General features: G+C 40.2%; 1 protein-coding gene across 7 annotated transcripts in view; it reads left to right on the plus strand.

The window, feature by feature from the left end:
* The first annotated feature begins 575 nt into the window (after nucleotides 1-575).
* QKI (QKI, KH domain containing RNA binding) overlaps nucleotides 576-18,701 on the plus strand; it is a 156,277-nt gene continuing 138,151 nt past the window's right edge. For 3 of the 7 annotated variants that reach the window (XR_010323259.1, XM_064293122.1, XM_064293124.1), the window contains exon 1: nucleotides 580-776. Coding sequence is in view for 6 of the 7 variants with exons in the window: in XM_064293122.1 (XP_064149192.1) it covers nucleotides 635-776 (142 nt within the window). In the remaining variant the exon portion in view is untranslated. Of the gene's footprint in view, nucleotides 777-18,701 lie in introns of all 7 variants that reach the window. The other 4 variants (XM_064293120.1, XM_064293121.1, XM_064293134.1 and 1 more) reach the window with 3 other exon arrangements.

Raw genomic sequence — 18,701 nt, forward strand, 5'->3', positions numbered from 1 at the left:
CGGGCGACCGCCGCGGCCCCAGCGCCCGCCGCGGCCCCGCCCCCCGCGCTCCGGCCTCGCCCGCCCCGCCGAGGGGCGGCCCGGCGCCGCGGCCACCGGGAGGGGGAGCGCACCGAGCGCCAACGGCCGCCCCGCGCCCCGCCCGCCGCCCCCGCCCGCGGCGCCCCTCCCCCCCGGCGCCTGAACTGAAGCGAACTCCGCCGCCAAGTGAGTGAGGAGGCGGCGGCCGAGGAGGAAGAGGAGGAGCGCGGAGCAGAGCGCGGCGGTAGCGGCAGCGGCGGCAGCGCGGCGCGGCCCGGAGGGACCGAGCGGCGGCCGAGGCGGCGGGCGCGGCACGACCAGCGGCGGCGGCGGCTCCCGGCGGCCGAGCGCCCGCGCCCCAGGGCCGACCCCGCCCGCCGGCCTCGCGAGGGGCGCGCCGAGTCCGAGGCGGCGGCGGCGCCGGGACCCGCTGCGAGCGGCCGGGGAAGTGCCCGCGGGAGCGAGCGCCGGCGGCGGCCCCTGCGGCGGCTCGCGGAGGGCGGCCCCGGCCCCGGCCCCGAGCGGCGGCGCCCGCGCTCCCGCCGGCCCTGCTCCTCCTCCCCGGCGGCGGCGGCGGCGGCGGCGGCGGCGAGTGAGCGGCGCAGCCTGGAATATGGTCGGGGAAATGGAAACGAAGGAGAAGCCGAAGCCCACCCCGGATTACCTGATGCAGCTGATGAACGACAAGAAGCTCATGAGCAGCCTGCCCAACTTCTGCGGGATCTTCAACCACCTGGAGCGGCTGCTGGACGAAGGTAACGCGGCGCCGGCCGCTCGGCGCGCGGGTCCGCGGGCGGGGGCGCGGGGGCGGGCGGGTCCCGGCGGGGTCCCGGCGGGGCGCGGGCTCCGGGGCCCGAGTTGGCTGCGCTGCCGGGGCTGCGGGGCCGCCTCTCCGGCCGCCGGGCGCGGGGCGCGCAGAGGCCGGGCCCGGGTACGGGCACGACGGCACCCTTCCTCCCGAGCGCGGACGGCCCGGCGCCCCGCCCGGAGGCCGCGGAGGCCCGGAGCGCCAAGGGCGGGCGGGCGGGCGTGGGGGGAGTCGGCGCCGCGTGCCGCCCGGGGCGGGAGTCCGCGCGGGCTGGCGACCTGGGGACGTTCCGCCGAGCCCCAAAGTGCGGCCGCGGGCGGCGGCGACAGCGCCGGGCGCCCCTTTGTTTGGGGAAGCGAGACCTGCGGCGGAGTTGGACTTCACTTCGGGGGGCGCCGAGGCCGCGGCGGCGCGTCGGGCCGGCGGGCGGGACGCCAGGTCGGACGCCCGGGGCCGCGGGCCCGGGAGCCACGGGAAGACGGACTGGCGGCGCTGGAGTTTGTTGCCCAAGTTGTGGCGGCGGCGACCCGGAGCTCCGATCTCTGGTCGCTGGGGCTTTCTGGGGACACAAGTGCGACCCGCAGAAAGTACGTTTGGAAAACCGGGTGGCGAGGAGTTGCCTTGTTTTTCTAATTGAGAAGCACCACGGGAGGAATGTTGAAAGCAAGCCGAAAAGACTAAATGTTACGGAGACGAACAGTGGATTTTAGGTGGGTCGCAAGCATTTCGAGGTTTTAAAAATAGATCTGGGGAAAAGGAGTCTGCAGCTTAGAGTTGGAATGTCACCAAAGAACAAAAGACCGGAAACGTCTCCGTGACAAGAGATGGTTAAAGAAGGATCCCCGGAGCTTTTGTTGTCATGAACGTCACTACACAGAAGCAGCTCTAAAAGTGCAAGATGGGTATTACTGCTTCCTCGTTGTTTTGCTGATATACGTTGAAACTAGAATGAGCCTAAGTGGAAATGGGCGTTTTGCAGTGAAAGAGCTGGGTGTGAATTTCACATTGCTCCAGAAAAAACTTCAGCTGTCCCTTTAAGGGGTTCTGCTTTTCCTATTTGTGTTGGCATTTGAAAAATGGTGGAGGCAGAAAACTTTCTGGAATGTCAAAAAAAAAAAAAAAATGCTGGAACTCTTGAATTGAGTACATTTCCAAATGTGAGCGCTAAGGGGCGCCAGTTATTTTTTTTTAAACATGAGAAACGTTTGGCGCAAAATGTGCAATAAGTTAATAATCTGATCTGTACGAAATTTAGTGGAAATTTAAATCTTAGTAGATCACTTCAACTGCCATTATTTGTCCATATATGTAAGTATTTACAAACACTGAAAGCGTTTTATTTAAAATTTTTGGAACAATTTTACCGCGTTTCGGAAGTCATAAGCTGTTATTTTTTACTGGGTATGTTTTTCTGAATTTAAGGTTTTAGTATCAGTAAGAATTTCCGCTGAAAGTTTTATTTTCTTAAATGCAGTTGCTTAGAAGGCATCACATAGATATTAGAAATGAAAATAGGTTTTACCAATATTTAGGGTAAACTAAATTTTTTAATAAATTGCAGTCTTTGAACTAAAATGTTTAATTTTATCAAATGGCGTAGGAGGTTATTAAAACAAATTCAGAAGTACTTGTCACTTTACGGGAAAGAACTTCTTATTGAAAAAATTAAATATGAGTTCTTTGATTAGTTTTAAAATGCTTCTCCGTTGTGCTTTTGTGTTGATCTGAAATCTCATTGATAATTTGCAGTTCTGTTAAACGGTTTCTAATCTTTGGATTGAATAATATCTGATCTTCTAAATCTAGAAACTGCAATTATGTCTTAATCTTTAATGAAGGTTTATTTCTCTCTGGTTGGAAATAGTCACCATTTGAGTTTCAGAGGTTGCAGACCACTATTTCAGGGTGGTATATTCTTAACACTTGTTTTCCTTTTTAATATGGTTAGTTTACTCTGTTTCTTTTCTTAGTCTATTTTGAATTTTAGCCTTTTCAATTCAGCCTAGCAGTTGCTTGTGTATGGTAGCAAGGATGTTTAAAATTGACAACATAATGACTAGGGAGTTTGATTTTTCTTTTATCAGACCGGTACAAACACGCAGGAAAAGGGACTATTCCTTAGTGTGGAATGAGCTGCTTCCTGTAATTGTTAGCCATGTTATAAACTGAATTTGACTCAGATATATTGGTTTCTGAAGTGCATCTCTTTTTTTTTTTTTTTTGAGAAATAGTTTTATTCTGAAATTTGGAAAGTTGTGTTACTGCTTTGTGGCCTATCATTGTCCAAAACAAATTAATGACGACTTCTGTTTGTGGTTAGGAATTACATTGTCCTTTGTACATAATGCTTGGTTGAATTTTTCTTTGAAATTTAGGTAAAACTATAAACTTTACTTAAGTGATTATGATTAGCTTAATGACATTAAGATATTATACCTAGTTGCAGTAGGTATAAGGAGCCCTGGTGGCAGTGGTTAAGCCCTCAGCTGCTAACCAAAGGTCAAGGATTCGAAATCACCAGCTGCTCAGCGAGAGAAAGATGTGGCAGTCAGCCTCCTTAAAGATTGTTGTTGTTCTGTGCTGTTCAATTGATTCCAACTCCTAGTGACCGAATAGGACAGAGTAGAATTGCCACATAGGGTTTCCTAGGCTGAAATTTTTACAGGAGCGGATTGCCAGGTCTTTTCTTATGAGGGGCCTGCTGGTGGGTTTCACCTGTTACCTGTTAGTTAGCAGCTGAGCTCTTTAACCGTTGCACCACCAGGGCTCCTTTATGTTCACACGTTGTTACTGTTGTTGGGTGCTGTTGAGTCAGTTTTCGACTAGCACATTTTAATTAGTTAATTGGTGCCATCCTTTCACAAGACTGAGCTCTTTGAGGATATGGAGTGCAAACCCTATGGGGCATTTCTACCCTGTCTTGTAGGGTTGCTATGAGTTGAAATTGACTTGATGGCAGTGGGTTTGGTTTAGTTCTGGCAGTAGATATATTTTCTAATACAGATTTTGAATGAGGCTATGTAACAATATTCAAAAAACTTTTAAACTTTTGTAAAAATTTGTCAGTTTGAGAGTTTCTGTTGAGCTAGTTACAAAACTGGAAATCAGGTGTGCTAAGCTTTCCTAGTTGGTTAATATTTGAATGCTGTAGAATGAGAGTGTTGACTCTGTGCCAAGTTAACCTTTCGCTTGTATCTTGACTACGGACTATCCTCCACCTCTTTTTTTTTTTTGGACTGTCAGTCTTTCCTCTAAGAGTATGAATCTTCGACAGGCCTGCTTTTAAATCGTGAATGCATTATAGGTTGGACCAGTTAAAAAGGAAGTAATTTAAGGTGATAATTTCAGGGCTTTTATTTTTTTTTAAATCTTTTAAGATAAAAATGATTACAGGATTACAGATATAATTTCGATTTTGAAATTTTATCTGTAATCCTGTAATTTTAGAAGGAACTTTTAACTGAACCATGGGACCATCTATGGGAAAAAGCAGTTACCGCAAAAAAGTTTTTTAAAACACTTTTCTTTGTCACGAAAATCTTAAAAAGCAAACAATTGTATTTGAATGTAAATTATGTTTTTAGAAAGCATTGAAATTGCATAAAATCAGTTTGACTTAAAAGCCCAGAACAGGGGAAATGGAGAGGTAGGTATTTTAAAATTGGATGTTTTTATTTTTTAGGTGGGAGGGAGGGTAAAGCTGGAAATAAAAAGTATGAGATAGGGTTTATGAGAAAGGACAACCTAAACCTTTGTGTTGCCTGAAAAATGAGCACGTGGTTCAGAAAGTAAGCAGAACACGTTTGTTTGAATAGATTCTGCATCACTGATTTAAAAAACACATTTTCGTTTCCTGATAGCATTTTTTGGGTAAATTTTCTTTTTGAGCTGAATTTAGATTCTCATTCTCTCAAAATGTAGGCGATTTTTAAAAAATTAAAATTCGCTTTACTGCTAAACATTTTTCCACGTTAATGTTTATTTCCGCTTACATATTCCACTGAACGTATCATACCTTCAGTTTTCTTACACTTTAACATGCGCATGCACACGTATAATTTTTTTTTTTAGAAACTGCCGTTTTAAAAAGTTTCGGTTTAAAAATTATGTGGCTATTTGTTGGTATTGAGAGGACTTACTATTTAGGTTTTTTATGGTTTTAGACGTTCGTTTTGTCTGGAGACGAAATCATAGCTGACAGTAATCAATATCTGTGACAAACAGATCTACTTAAGTTGAGGTAATTAATCTGTTCCTTAGGAGCTAAGATTCTGCTTTTGTACACAAGCCCTTTGAAGTAGTAGTAATAAGAAGGAAGCCAATATTTATAATTGATTTTTCTTTCCATTACCCTTTTTTCTTCTCACCCAGGCGGTGTCACCAGCTATATAAGGTAATAATGAAAACGATAATTCCTATGACATTTTAGGTCATTTATTCAGCATTCGTTGTGTACTTCTGAAATTTCTCTGAAGGCAGACTGTGTATTCAGAATGCACGTGCATGCTGTAAGCCAGAAGGTGATTCCTTTTTCTTACTTCATCCAATTTACGTATATTGTAGTAAAGGTTGTACTCCCAAGGATGTAGCGCAGTTGAGCTAACAGAAACAGGCCTCTTTGCTAATCCCATTTCTAAGTGTGTTTGGTATGAATACCTTTTCTTAAATGGCTTTGACAATATCATATTAAAACAAATTAATTTGACTTTTTCAGTGCTTTATGCGCATTCTGTTTCTCTTGTGGTCACCTCACTAGTACTGTCCTGAGAGTGATTGAAGTGCATCAGTTTTCCATGAGAACAGATGATTTTTGGTTTACTTTTTAAGGATCATAGATTCCTGTGGCAATAATAAAATGTTTAAAAGAAAAAAAAAAAATACTTCAACCTTGCCTCTTCTACAGCATTATTCAGATGTACTTTTTTTTTGAGGTCCGTGTATATGGACAGGTAAAGTTTAAAAAATTCCTATTCATTTGGCACTAAGCTAGGTACAGCTTTCTATAAGCTGATGGAAGTGCAGGCAGTATACTTGAGAAACTCAAGGCAGCTAATACAACTTACGGTGGCCCAGTTACAAGCAAAACTTGCCTTTCTGTGGGAGATGAAAAATGCTGTATGACATTGTTGGGTTTTGTTGGTTGAAAACTTGAAGAGCACTTAATCTCAGATAGAGCCCACAGAGCAGCTCGCTGCCATCGGTATGTCAGCTGCCTTGAGAATACGCTAGAATCTAATTCAGGGTGAGGGACGGGGTGGTGAGGATAGTGAGTGGGCCCACGTCGGGAAGTCAGGATTGTGTACCAGTGTTCCATCCATGTGAGCGACAGGCCTTCATTATGTTCTCCTGACCCCTCCTTTATCTGATATTAGGGTGGTTTCAGTGTGGTTTGTAAGTTTAATAAGATTTTTCCCTTCATAAGAACCTTTAGGGAATGCTTTTATTCCTTTTAAAAATCAGCATTTCAGTATTGGAGCCCAAAATAGCTGGATTATTTGATGTCCAAGTGAGATTTTTACAGTTCTATTTTCCTGTAACAGAAAAGCAAAATTAGTGTTAAACTTTTCACTGTGAGTACCGCTTGTTTTAATAAATTTGACTATATATGACCCCAGTCTGGGTTAGGTACTAGTCTCTGTATATCTGTCAGTATGCTTAACATATTGTAATAATCGCTTTCTGTGCCTGTCTGCCCTGTTAGAATTAGTTCTTTGAAGGTGCCCACCTCAGAGCCTGGCACGTGTATATTCTCCAATGTTTGTTGAATTAATATTCTATTCTAACTTTTAGTTTTTCTAAAATATGTGCTGTGTACATGAATTTTTTTAGTGAAAATACATAAATGATATTAGAAGAATTGTTTTAATACCTTCAGACAATTGTATAAACAATTGTGGAATTGTTTGGTGATAGCTTTTGACAGCTTGAGTAAAAGGTACATGTATTTTTTTCTTTAAAATGACAATTTTTAGAAATCTCATATTTGCAGTACTTGCCCTCAAGGAGCTTAATCTTAGTTTTACTTTCTGCCATTGTTGTCCCATGAGTTAGAATGTACTCAGTAGCAACTAACAACAGCAGCCGTTGTGAATGAGAACTAGAAAGATAATTTTTTTTTACTTTAAGCAGTATAGTTTCTAGCCAGGCCTTACACTAAAGCGTATCAGTTCACAAGTAGAGAAAAGCTGTCAGTGTGCATCTCAGCTCTTGGGAGTTTTGGCATTTGTGGAATTATATAAACTTTTCCCCTTGTCAATTACCTATAAAGGTTAATATTCAATGATTATAGGTAGGTCTTGTAGTAAATAGGAAAGATTTCTTATCCTGAAGTGCTGCTTTGGTGTGTTTAGCATAAACAAGGGCTGTTTGAATGTTTTGAGTTTAGAAGAAAGTAGAGTGTAATCATACGTGGCAGCTGTTGTAATTTAACACAATGTCAATTTTTTAAGCACAGATATCTTTAAACTAATTAGAAACAATGCCATCAGTTAACCGAAATTTAACTTTCATTTTTAAAGGGAGTCTACTTCACTGCTTAAATATTGACAATGTTTTAAAATAAACCTCCGATGAATTTTTCTGAGAGTACCTTGCAGAAGATAAGCTGTTTATTTAGAATTCTTGTCTGTAAGCATATGATTGTACTCAGTGTTTTCCCACATTCCTCAATTTCATGAAATAGAAACCCTAGTTTGAAAATCTATCAATTAATTGATTAATTTTGCCATACTGTCAAGTCTTTAGCAAAGCAAATAGAAATTTTGTTTTTGTCTGTAATGTTGCTTCATGTATTGGTTTCAGCCTATATCTTTATTGAACTAAAATTTGAGGCTTGGTGAAAATCAACAAACTGTAGCTTTTATCGGGCATTATTTATGATAAAGCAGAATTTGTCAGGTTGGGTCATCTTAGATCTTTCTTAAAGGTATTAAAGTGTCAGAAAATTGTCAAAATAATGCAGTTAAATCTGTAAAGTGGTTCCATGTTGTGGCCTTGGTATAAGGAAAACGTGTGTGTGCATGCTTGCACACGTGTGCTTTGTGTTAAATGTGTGGGTGTGTAAAGGAAGGCATTTAGTAGAAATGCGCTGGCCCTGAAGTTCTTCAGAGTAGGTGTTCGGAATGGTGAAGTTCCAGGACAAGGAAGGTTTTGAGGTAATGAAATACCTGGTTGGCCCCAGGAGTGAAAAGATTGTATGCTAACAGTGGACACCAGATCAGGTGTTAACCCCTTGCTTTTAGCTTCAGTGCAGGACAAGTCATCTTAAAGACCATGATCAGCTGCTCAGTTGAAAATTATTGGAGAACTTGTAGACTTTTACGCTAACTTCACAGTTTAAAATACATGGGGGAAATTAAATAACAAAAGATACGCATGTGTATTTATTACATTTTAAGAGTAGAACTAGGACATCATTAAAAAAACTTTATGCAATTTTTATTTGAAATCTTTTTTCTGCATAAATTCCACTTTTATGGGATCTCAATTGTTTTACAAAGAGTTCGAAGAGAGGTGGATATTAAAAAAACAACTAGAAATGCAAAACATTTCCTCTTGAACTTGGTTGAGTATAGGGAAAATTAATACCAGAGACTCATAGAATTTTGTAGCTGGAAGGGACCTGATAGTAAAAGTGTGACATCTTCATAGGTGAGGAAACAGGTGTACAGGGCTTGTGATGATCTGTTTTGTCAGTGTGCCAACCTGTAAGTGTAACCGAAGGAGAAAAATCAAGAGTATTTGCATATGCACTTTATCGTGAACACGAAGAAGGAAAAGCAGGTGGATTTTCTGCTAATTCTGTATGTTAGGCTTGGACAAATGTGGCTCATCAGATTCTTGGAGCCAGAATTGTTATAATTTTTTTTAAAGCGGTAAGTCTTTATCATAGTTAAGAGGTTAAATGTGAGAAAACAAAGGCGTTTTTAGAGGATTTAAACTCATTCACTTAAACTTCTTAGTAAGCAAAGAGTAGGGCCTCAGCTATCTAAATAATGTAGTACAAGTAAATCCGCTATGTATTCTGTAGTGTTATTTTTAATAATTATTCAAGAGAAAACAACATTTCTGACTGGAAGGTTGAATATAGCGGTTTAATATTGCTAAGCAATTCAAGACAGGAACATACACTTGGATCAGTTTTAGATGAGCATAGGATGAACAGCCCAGTACTTTATCAGCTGGGCAGCTCTGAAAAGTGACAGCCAGGAGGTGGATGGTGGTGGATTGAATGGAGATGGCTGCTGCGCTAGGTAGCCTCTACATCGCATTCCTAATGCCAGGATCTCGAGGATTGACTGCTTATTCAAGTATATTCCCTCTAATGACGTATAAACCATTGGTCTTTGCTTGCCAGTGTTAGAGTAATTGTATCCCTCTGATAAAACTTTTGGTGTTATGTGGCAGACAGATAAAAAGTTTTTGTGAAAAAAAAATTTTTAAACCAAGGCCAATATAAATGGCTTTGAAATTAATGTTCTGTTTTGCGTGGAATCACCATGAGTGGGGGCTGGCCCACAGCAGCAGATCCTTTGCTATTTGTTGCTGTTTCCGTCATTGTTGCAGTAATATTTCTTGTTTTTAATTTTTATTGTGCCTTAAGTGAAAGTTTACAAATCAAGTCAGTCTCATACAAAAACTTACAAACACCCTGCTTTGCATTCCTAATTGCTCGCCCCCCAATGAGACAGTATACTCCCTCTCTCCAGCCTCTCTCCTTGTGTCCATTTGGCCAGCTTCTGGCCCCCTCCGCCCTCTCATCTCCCCTCCAGGTAGGAGATGCCAACATAGTCTCATGTGTCTACTTGATCCAAGAAGGTCACTCCTCACCAGTATCATTTTCCACCCCACAGTCCATTCCCATCCCTGTCTGAAGAGTTGGCCTTGGGAATGGTTACTGTCTTGGGCTAACAGAAGGTCTGGGGACCATGACCTCCAGGGTCCTTCTAGTCTCAGTCAGACCATTAAGTCTGGTCTTTTTCCGAGAATTTCGGCTCTGCATCCCACTGCTCTCGTGCTCCCTCAGGTTCTCTGTTGTGTTTCCTGTCAGGGCAGTCAGTGGTTGTGGCTGGGCACCATCTAGTTCTTCTGGTCTCAGGCTGATGTAGTCTCTGGTTTATGTGGTCCTGTCTCTTGGCCTCAAAATTACCTTATGTCTTTGGTGGTCTTCATTTTTCCTTGCTCCAGGTGGTTTGATACCAATTGATGCATCTTAGATGGCCACTTTCTAGCATTTAAGACCCCAGATGCCACTCCCCGAAGTGGGATTGTTGCAGTAATATTTCCATTGTTATAACAAGTATTCAACTCTGTGTGTTCACATATGCACAGGCATGAGCCAGCATAAAAATAAAAATTAGTCCGTTTCTCTGCATATGTTAATGAGACCATATTGTGAAGTGATAAGAGTTCTTGACTGGTAGACCTGGCATCTAATCATGACTGCAGCTAACTAATTAGTTTTGTGATCTTGGATAAGACATCTAACCTCTGAACCTCACCTTCTTCATCTGTAGTGGGAATTACCAACTGCCCTGCCAACCTCAGATACTCTGCGGCTAAAGATTATTATATGCAGACAAGGTTCTCAGGCTACCAGGTGGCATCATCTAATTTCTGTCAGTGTATTTAGGTGGTTTATGATGAGAATGGACAATCAGATATGAGTACAGCTGCTTGTAGAGAATGAGAGATGAAAGGAAAAGGAAAGAAAAATTATTTATCCGTTGTTCTTGTTAGGTGCCGTCGAGTCAGTTCCGACTCATAGTGACCCTGTGCACAACAGAATGAAACACTGCGTGTTCCTGCACCATCCTCACAATTGTTGTTATGCTTGAGCCCATTGTTTTAGCCACTGTGTCAGTCCACCTCGTTGAGGGTCTTCCTCTTTTCCGCTGACCCTGTACTCTGCCGAGCATGATGTCCTTCTCCAGGGACTGATCCCTCTTCACAACATGTCCAAAGTATGTAAGCCACAGTCTCACCATCCTTGCTTCTAGGGAGCATCCTGGCTGTAATTCTTCAAGACAGACTTGTTCGTTCTTTTGGCAGTCCATGGTATGTATATTCATTATTCTTTGCCAACACCACAATTCAAAGGCCTTAGTTCTTCTTTGGTCTTTCTTATTCATTGTCCAGCTTTCATATGCATATGATGCGATCAAAAATACCATGGCTTTGGGTCAGGCGCACCTTAGTCTTCAAGGTGACATCTTTGCGCGTCAACACTTTAAAGAGGTCCTTTGCAGCAGACTTACCCAATGCAACGCGTCTTTTGATTTCTTGACTCCTGCTTCCATGGCTGTTGATTGTGGATCCAAGTCAAATGAAATCCTTGACAACTTAAGTCTTTTCTCCGTTTATCATGATGTTGCTCATTGGTCCACTTGTGAGGATTTTTGTTTTCTTTATGTTGAGGTGCAGTCCATACTGAAGGCTGTGGTCTTTGATCTTCATTAGTGCTTCAAGTCCTCTTCACTTTCAGCAAGCAAGGTTGTGTCATCTGCATAACGCAGGTTGTTAATGAGTCTTCCTCCAATCCTGATGCCCCGCTCTTCATATAGTCCAGCTTCTCGGATTATTTGCTCAGTGTACAGATTGAATAGGTATGGTGAAAGAATATAACCCTGATGCACACCTTTCCTGACTTTAAACCAATCGGTACCCCATTGTTCTGTCTGAACAACTGCCTTTTGATCTATGTGAAGGTTTCTCATGAGCACAGTTAAGGGTTCTGGAATTCCCACTCTTCGCAGTGTTATCCATAATTTCTTATGATCCACATGGTCGAATGCCTTTGCATAGTCAATAAAACACAGGTAAACATCCTTCTGGTATTCTCTGCTTTCAGCTAGGATCCATCAGACATCAGCAATGATATCCCTGGTTCCACGTCCTCTTCTGAAAGCTGGCCTGAATTTCTGGCAGTTCTCTGTTGATACACTGCTGCAGCCGCTTTTGAATGATCTTCAGCAAAATTTTTTGCGTGTGATACTAATGATATTGTTCTATAATTTCCACAGTCGATTGGATCACCTTTCTTGGGAATAGGCATAAAGATGGATCTCTTCCAGTCAGTTGGCCAGGAATGTATGGAATTTATCCATATCGCTGTTAAAAAAAAAAAAAAAAAAAAGGAAAAAACCCATTGTCATGGAGTTGATTCAGACTCTAGTGACCCTGTAGGACAGAGTACAACTGCCCCACAGAGTTTCCAAGGAGCGCCTGGTGTGTTCAAACTGCTGACCTTTCGGTTAGCAGCTGTAGTAGCTGTTAACCACTTCGCCACCAGGGTTTCCACAGGGCTGTTAGCTAGTATTTATGTGCATATGAATCACTCAATTAAGAATCACTCAATACTAGCACTCTGATAGTTCAGGAAAAAAGTCACTTTGAGCTGAAGTATCTCAGAAAGGTTTTTTTGAGAAGTGGGACCTGAGTTGGTATTAAGTCTGGGTAGGATTTAATTAGAGTAATGGGAGAGTGGAGTGTGGAGGGTGTTCTAGGAGAAGGGAAAGTACAGTAACCATCAGAATGGTGGTGATGGCAGACTGCACAGCTTGTTCAGGAAATGGCGTGTGGGTGAAGTTAGCTGAAATGGCACATGCCCATAGAGAAGTTGTGGGAATAAAGACTAGAGAAAGCCAGGTTAGGGATGCGTTGTGGTGGGCCTTGAATGCCAGAATACATATTCTCAAGGTTATAAGGAGCCATCGAGGATTTTGATTGTTTGGGGGTACCATAATGAACTCTGGGGATAAGCTAATAAGAGTATATAGAATAGATAAGTTTAAGGGAGTAGAAGTTGGATGCAGTATGAAGAGTTAAGTTAGCATGCTGTTTGCCTATTAGGCAAATTTTTTAATCGTTTTCATTTTCTCAAAATAGTATTTAATAAAAATATTTTATTTTTATTTTCAGTTTTTTTTTTGTTTGTTTGTTTTAGATTTAAACTCCTTAGAGATTTTTAAATACGTTTTAACCAAAAATATCCTTTTTTTTTTTTCCTTATCTGTTTTCCTTATCCCTTGTTTCAAAGTATTGAGAACATGTAGGGCTCCTTTGTTTAGCTGTGAGCTCAGTTTTTGATTACCGAAGGAGAAGTAGTGGGTTTAAGGAGAAGTGAAGGACCCCTGGTTGGCCAAGGGTTAAAGCTCTCGGCTGCTAACCGAAAGGTTGGTGGTTTGAACTCAGCAGCTGCTCCATAGGAGAAAGATGTGGCAGTCTGCTTCCGTAAAGATTTTAGAGCCCTGGAAAGTATGAGGTAGTTCTACTCCGTCCTATAGGGTCTCTCTGAGTTGGAATCAACTAGATGGCTATGGGTTTGGTGAAAGAGAAGTGAGCTTTCATCCCTGTGTAACTTAAAGAGAATTGAAGGAACTCTTGGTTTGCTAAGCTTTGGGAGGGATTTAGGAATTCTTGAATTAGTTTCATTTAGAGAAAATTTCGTCCCAAGCTGACTGATCTGTTCTTAAATCTGTAAGTGTTACCAAGTACAGTGAAGATTTTCTGAGAACATTAAATTAGTACACTCAAATTTTCGTTTTTACTTACCTATGTTTTTATGTTGATTATTTTAAGTAAATTAGAGATCCTGATCTTCCATTCCTAAATACTTACGTATCTCTTAAAAATTAATGTTTCTGTCTTAGCCAGACTGACATTACACTGAACGGCGTGGATTAATCCTAGACGTAATGAGGTACCCAGTCCATATTCAGAAGCCCCTTCCTGAAGTGTTCTGCCGACTTGTCCGGATCAGAACCTGACTCAGTGTCACTCACTGAACTTGGTTATTATGACTTCAAGTCGTCTTAAATCTAGAATGGTTGGTCTCTCTTTTTTTTAGTGACGTTGAGTTGACCTCCTCGTCCTTGGGCTTGCTCCTTTATCCTGTGTATCCAATACATTGGAGGTTCCAACTAAAGGATGAAGTAGGTTCAGGCATAACGTTTTTGGTTAGGTTACATCACAGGTGATATGGTGTGCTTCATGTTGCATCACGTCAGGAGACACGGTATCTGGTTCCATTGTTAAGGAAGCTAAGACTGTTATCTGCAATAGGTGCGAATAGGCTGATCCTGCCAGTGTAAAGTTTTAGATACTTTTCTCATGGAACCAGAAGTTAAACCCTATAGAATTAGATTTCTGCATCAGCCATTCACCGAATGGTTTTAACCAATTGTGAATCTTTGCCTGAATCAGTAATTTCATGAGAACTTGCACCATGATGATTTTCTAATTCTACCATCTTTTCTGCAACTGTTAGTTGCATTTCTTTGAAAAGCAGAGCTTTCCTTCATCAACTGTTCTGCTATTCTGAAATAAATTTCTAATGAAAAAGCCAGATAGGTTCTTATTCTCATTAATTATTGGTTGGCTCTCAAAGTGTTAAGTTCTGGCTGATTGACTGCCTCAAATGGTGACCAATGGATTTTTTTTTCCTTTCTCTTTCGTAATCATCATTTATGGGCCCATGGATTTTCATAGATTCGGTGTATTTAATTCAACTATAATATTATTTGTGGTGGTCATACTGCCAGAACTTTGGCCAGTGCTACTGCATACTGGCTCCTGTGTCTTTTGAAATCTTTCTTTCTGGGACAATAAGATGTCCCAAGGACACCTTGTACCTTCCATGTTCAAGAACTAGAGTCAGCCATTTCTCTAATGATCCTTTTAGTGGAAATGGTATTAGAGACTTGAATTTAGGATCTCAATGTGTTCGTTGCTGTTGGGATAAGATTACTTCCAGAGCATTGTCTGGGAATATAGACAGGCAAGGTCTGTTTTAAAAAATAATTCACGTTTGTATTTTCATGAGTTCATGTTTGTATGTTCAATTAAATTTTAACATTAAATTTAATATTAAAAATTTTAATTTTATATCTTTGTTGCCGCCAACACCAAAGTAACGTGGTTGCTGACAGCGATGTAATTATTTGCTGTATTTTACAATGTAAAGAAATACTTTACTACTACTAATAAAACTACTGATCGTACTTAAAGGTTTTCATCCGTTTCAGACATGACAAGTTATAGATGCAGCCAGTTGGCTTTTCTTCACGTGGACTGCAATTTTCTTCATTCTTTTTTTGGTGTGGTTGTAGATTTACTAAGTTTTCATTTTTTTAACCAACTCTTGTTTTTGACTCTTGATGCTGTCATTTACTAGCCTTTTGTTGTTGTACTATTTCTCTTAGCTCTTAGCCCACGCCCAGCAGAAATTAGAGGAAAATATGCATGTATCTTAAAAATAAAGTCAGGGGCGTGTGTGTGTGTGTGTTTATTGTATGTGTTTTATGGAGTCAGGACCCAGAAAGAGAGGTAACATATAGGAGACGGTTGCTGTGTTCAGTGCTTCGTATCTTAAACATGAAATGTAGGGAAAGAAAATACAGCTAGTGCTGTGTTTTAATTTAGTGAATTCTTTAGGGAACAGAATGAGTTCCTTAAACTTTTAAAGTTCTATGAGGTAGAGAAAAATCCCTAGGTAGAAAATTAAGTATTACAGTTTCATTTCTAAAATAGTTGCAAGATTTCCGCTGAAAACTTCTTGGCCTTAAGAACTTTGTGTGGTAAGAAACTTATGTTCCAGCAGATGGGGGTATTCGTACACAAAAGACAGCTTTTAGTGATTAAAATGTGTTGGGAAATAACTCTTTTGCCAGAATAGGAAATTAGGATTTTTTTTCTTTTAAATTGTGAGAGAAAAATTGGTGAGGAATAAGACTAATAGCAGTTAGTGAGTTTAATATTTAGGGTGGCACATAAACAAGTATAATATTTCGTTGACTATATTAAATATAACTGGTTTAGGACATCTGATTGACTTAGCGATTTTCTGAGATACAGCTTCTGCCTTCACAGCTTAGTTTGAAGGATTTTTGTTTGACAGGGAGTGGAGGCTGAGTCACACATATTGAGAGGTATTCTGTTTGTAAATTATCTTGGCAGTTATTTAATATGTATATGGTATGTATAGTTTCGCTATAAGTCGGCATAGACTTGACAGCAACAGGGTTTGGTTTGGTATATGGTATGAAGGAAAGATGAGATTTGTCATCTGCAGCTCTGAGTTCTCATCTTTTTGTTAATTAGCTATTTGGCTCTTGGTAAGCTGGTCAGCAGTAAAATGAGGACTGTCTGACTAGATGACTTAAGGACTTTTCTACCTAGTTGTTTTTTTTTTTTTTTTCTATTTAAATGAAAGCATCACGTTTTTTAGCAAAGCTAATTTTAAAGTGAAATGAGTTATTTTGTATATATTGTTACTTCAATATCTGTTTGCACTGGTTAAAGATGGGGGAAAACTGCTATTTTTTCCTAATTTTTGGTTATAATTTTAAAGCCTTTAACCAAGTGATTGATTTCTTTTTATTGAAGTAAGTCCCAAAAATGTGTGTCAGTTTGCTGTTACATGTTACTTGAAGGGGGAGTTCTTTCGAAGGATATAGTTTTATGGTAGTAATAAAAATTATCAGCAGTAAAAAGTAATCTTATCTCACTTTATTACCCTAGTTTATAGCATTTCTTATCAGTTGTTTGAGTTTGGCAAATATATACTTTGCTTTAAATTATATCTTGGAATTGATTTGGAAGTATGTGTTTTTGTTAAATAATTAGTGCATTTAAATTGTATCTTTCTAATTGAGTTACGGAAGCTCCGGCGGTGTAGTGGTTAAGTGCTACGGCAGCTAACCAAAAGGTCTGCAGTTCGAATTCACCAGGAGCTCCTTAGAAACTTATGTGGCAGTTCTACCCTGTTCCTGTAGGGTCACTGTGAGTTGGAATCGACTTGATGGTGATGGATTTGGTTTTGGTAATTGAGTTATTGAGCTTATTTTTAATTGCCAAGTCAATTGTAAAATACCTTTTTTTCCTTCAGTCACTTGGATTTGAACTCAGACATGAGAGAAGTGTATGTCTGCTTGTAGAAGACTAGAGATCTCTTGTGGTAGCTTGTAGAATTGATGGTAACTTGTGTTTTACGCTTTTCCTGTAGACTTTTTTTTCTGTTATTCCTAAGATGTAGAGAATTGAAGAATTAAACATTTTAAATTCATCTTTGGCAGTGGCATGACTTGTAGTCTCTTTGAATCCTGAGAGAGACCACCTGAAGTGGTGGTAAGAGTAGGGAGGTTTCACAGCAGAGTATCTTTGAGCCTGAATGTGAGTTCTTATTTTGCAGGGAAAGTTAGGAATGACCAACTTTGAATATATACTTTTATAATGATTTCTTACAGTTTAGAGGATTTATGAGAAGCTTGAGTTTCTTCTTTCCAGTAATCATTAAAAAATATGATGACTTACGCACATGTATTTCATTGTTATAACAAATATTCTTTATTTTATGGAAAAAACTAAAATGTATCAATTAAAAAATAAAATCACTGATAATTCAGTGATACTCTTTTAACATTTTAGTGAATTTTCTTCTAGTCTCTCCTTCCCTTCATTTATTGATATAACAAAATTGGAATCCTAGTGTAATAAATACTACCCTTGTGGTTTTTAAAAAAATATATAAATTACACCCTGAGCATTTTCCTGTGCCATTTCATATTCTTTGAAAATGTATTCGTATGGTGACATATTTCATCTTATAGGTATATTATGATTTACTTCACTGTTCTTACGGGAGGTGTCATTTTGCTTTCACGAAGTGTGTGTGAGATGATAATATCAAAGGTTTCAGAAGTTTCTTACTTATTGTTTAGAAATCATTGTCATATAACTGGTACCTATGAGTTCCAAGGTATTTTATTTTCCGAGTGAAGTTAATCTGAAATCAACACTATATTCTGCATTGTATTTCAAAGTGGTGGCTATAAAGTGATGTTTAAATTTTTAGTAATATCAGAGTTGCAAATTTCACACATTCTTTTTAATGATTTAGCATTGTGAATCGAAACTTCTTATTCTGTCAGCAAATACTTGAGTTGTGCTCCCTGTAGGATGGTATGAGGGGTACACCAGAGTTTAGAATTCATTCCTTTAAGTTCCCTGAGTGGTTGAGTAGATAATATGAAAAGAAAAGTAGTAAACATTCCAAGAGTGGACTAAAGACTGATGCTAAGGAATTCACTTTAGACCGGGGTGGTTATGGAGTGTTTCAGGAGAAGAGTGAACATTTCACCTGGCCTTTGAAGGATAGACAGGATTTAAATGGAAAAAAGGTGAGGGAGCAGTGCTCTAGAGACAGAGAACACTATCCTTGAATGTAGAGCATGCTCAGTAAAAAGGCTTTAAATGCCTGGTGTATAGAGTCTGTTCTGTTGATAACGGGAGACCCATTTAGGATTTTTTTCTTTCAGTGTTTTTTTTTTTTTCCTTTTCTCTGTCTCCATATTTCTGTTCTTAGTTCAGGTTTTGTAGTCTCTGTAGTCTGTACAGACATTAAATTGTAGCATGGTGTGTTAATGTGAGAGATTGCTGTGCTTGCTGCAGTCTTTCTCTTCCTTTGTTTTTAGATTTTCTTGACGCCCCCCCCACCTTGTTTTTTAAATTTCACAAACAAGTAATAATGGTTTCGTAAATAAGTCATGGTGACTAGCTTTAATGCCATTATTTGGGTAATACTTATTTCCTTTCTGACTTTTGTTTTTTTTTTTACTCTGACATTTATATTGTGGCTTACTAAGAAAGGTAAAGCTGGGTAGAGGCGTTATGTAAACACATATTCATAGTTACCCTTGACCATTGGAGATGATAAAAGTTAAACTATCAAGCAAATCATAATTTTTTAAGAAACAATAAAGGATGGATACTAATTATCCCAGACCTAAAAATTACTTTGTCTTTTTATTGAAATTTGGGAATACTTGGTGTATTTCTCAGAATTTAGTTTCTGTGTGTTACACAATTGTTAAAG

The sequence above is a fragment of the Loxodonta africana genome, chromosome 1 (genome assembly GCF_030014295.1).
Source record: "Loxodonta africana isolate mLoxAfr1 chromosome 1, mLoxAfr1.hap2, whole genome shotgun sequence".
Lineage (NCBI taxonomy): Eukaryota > Metazoa > Chordata > Mammalia > Proboscidea > Elephantidae > Loxodonta > Loxodonta africana.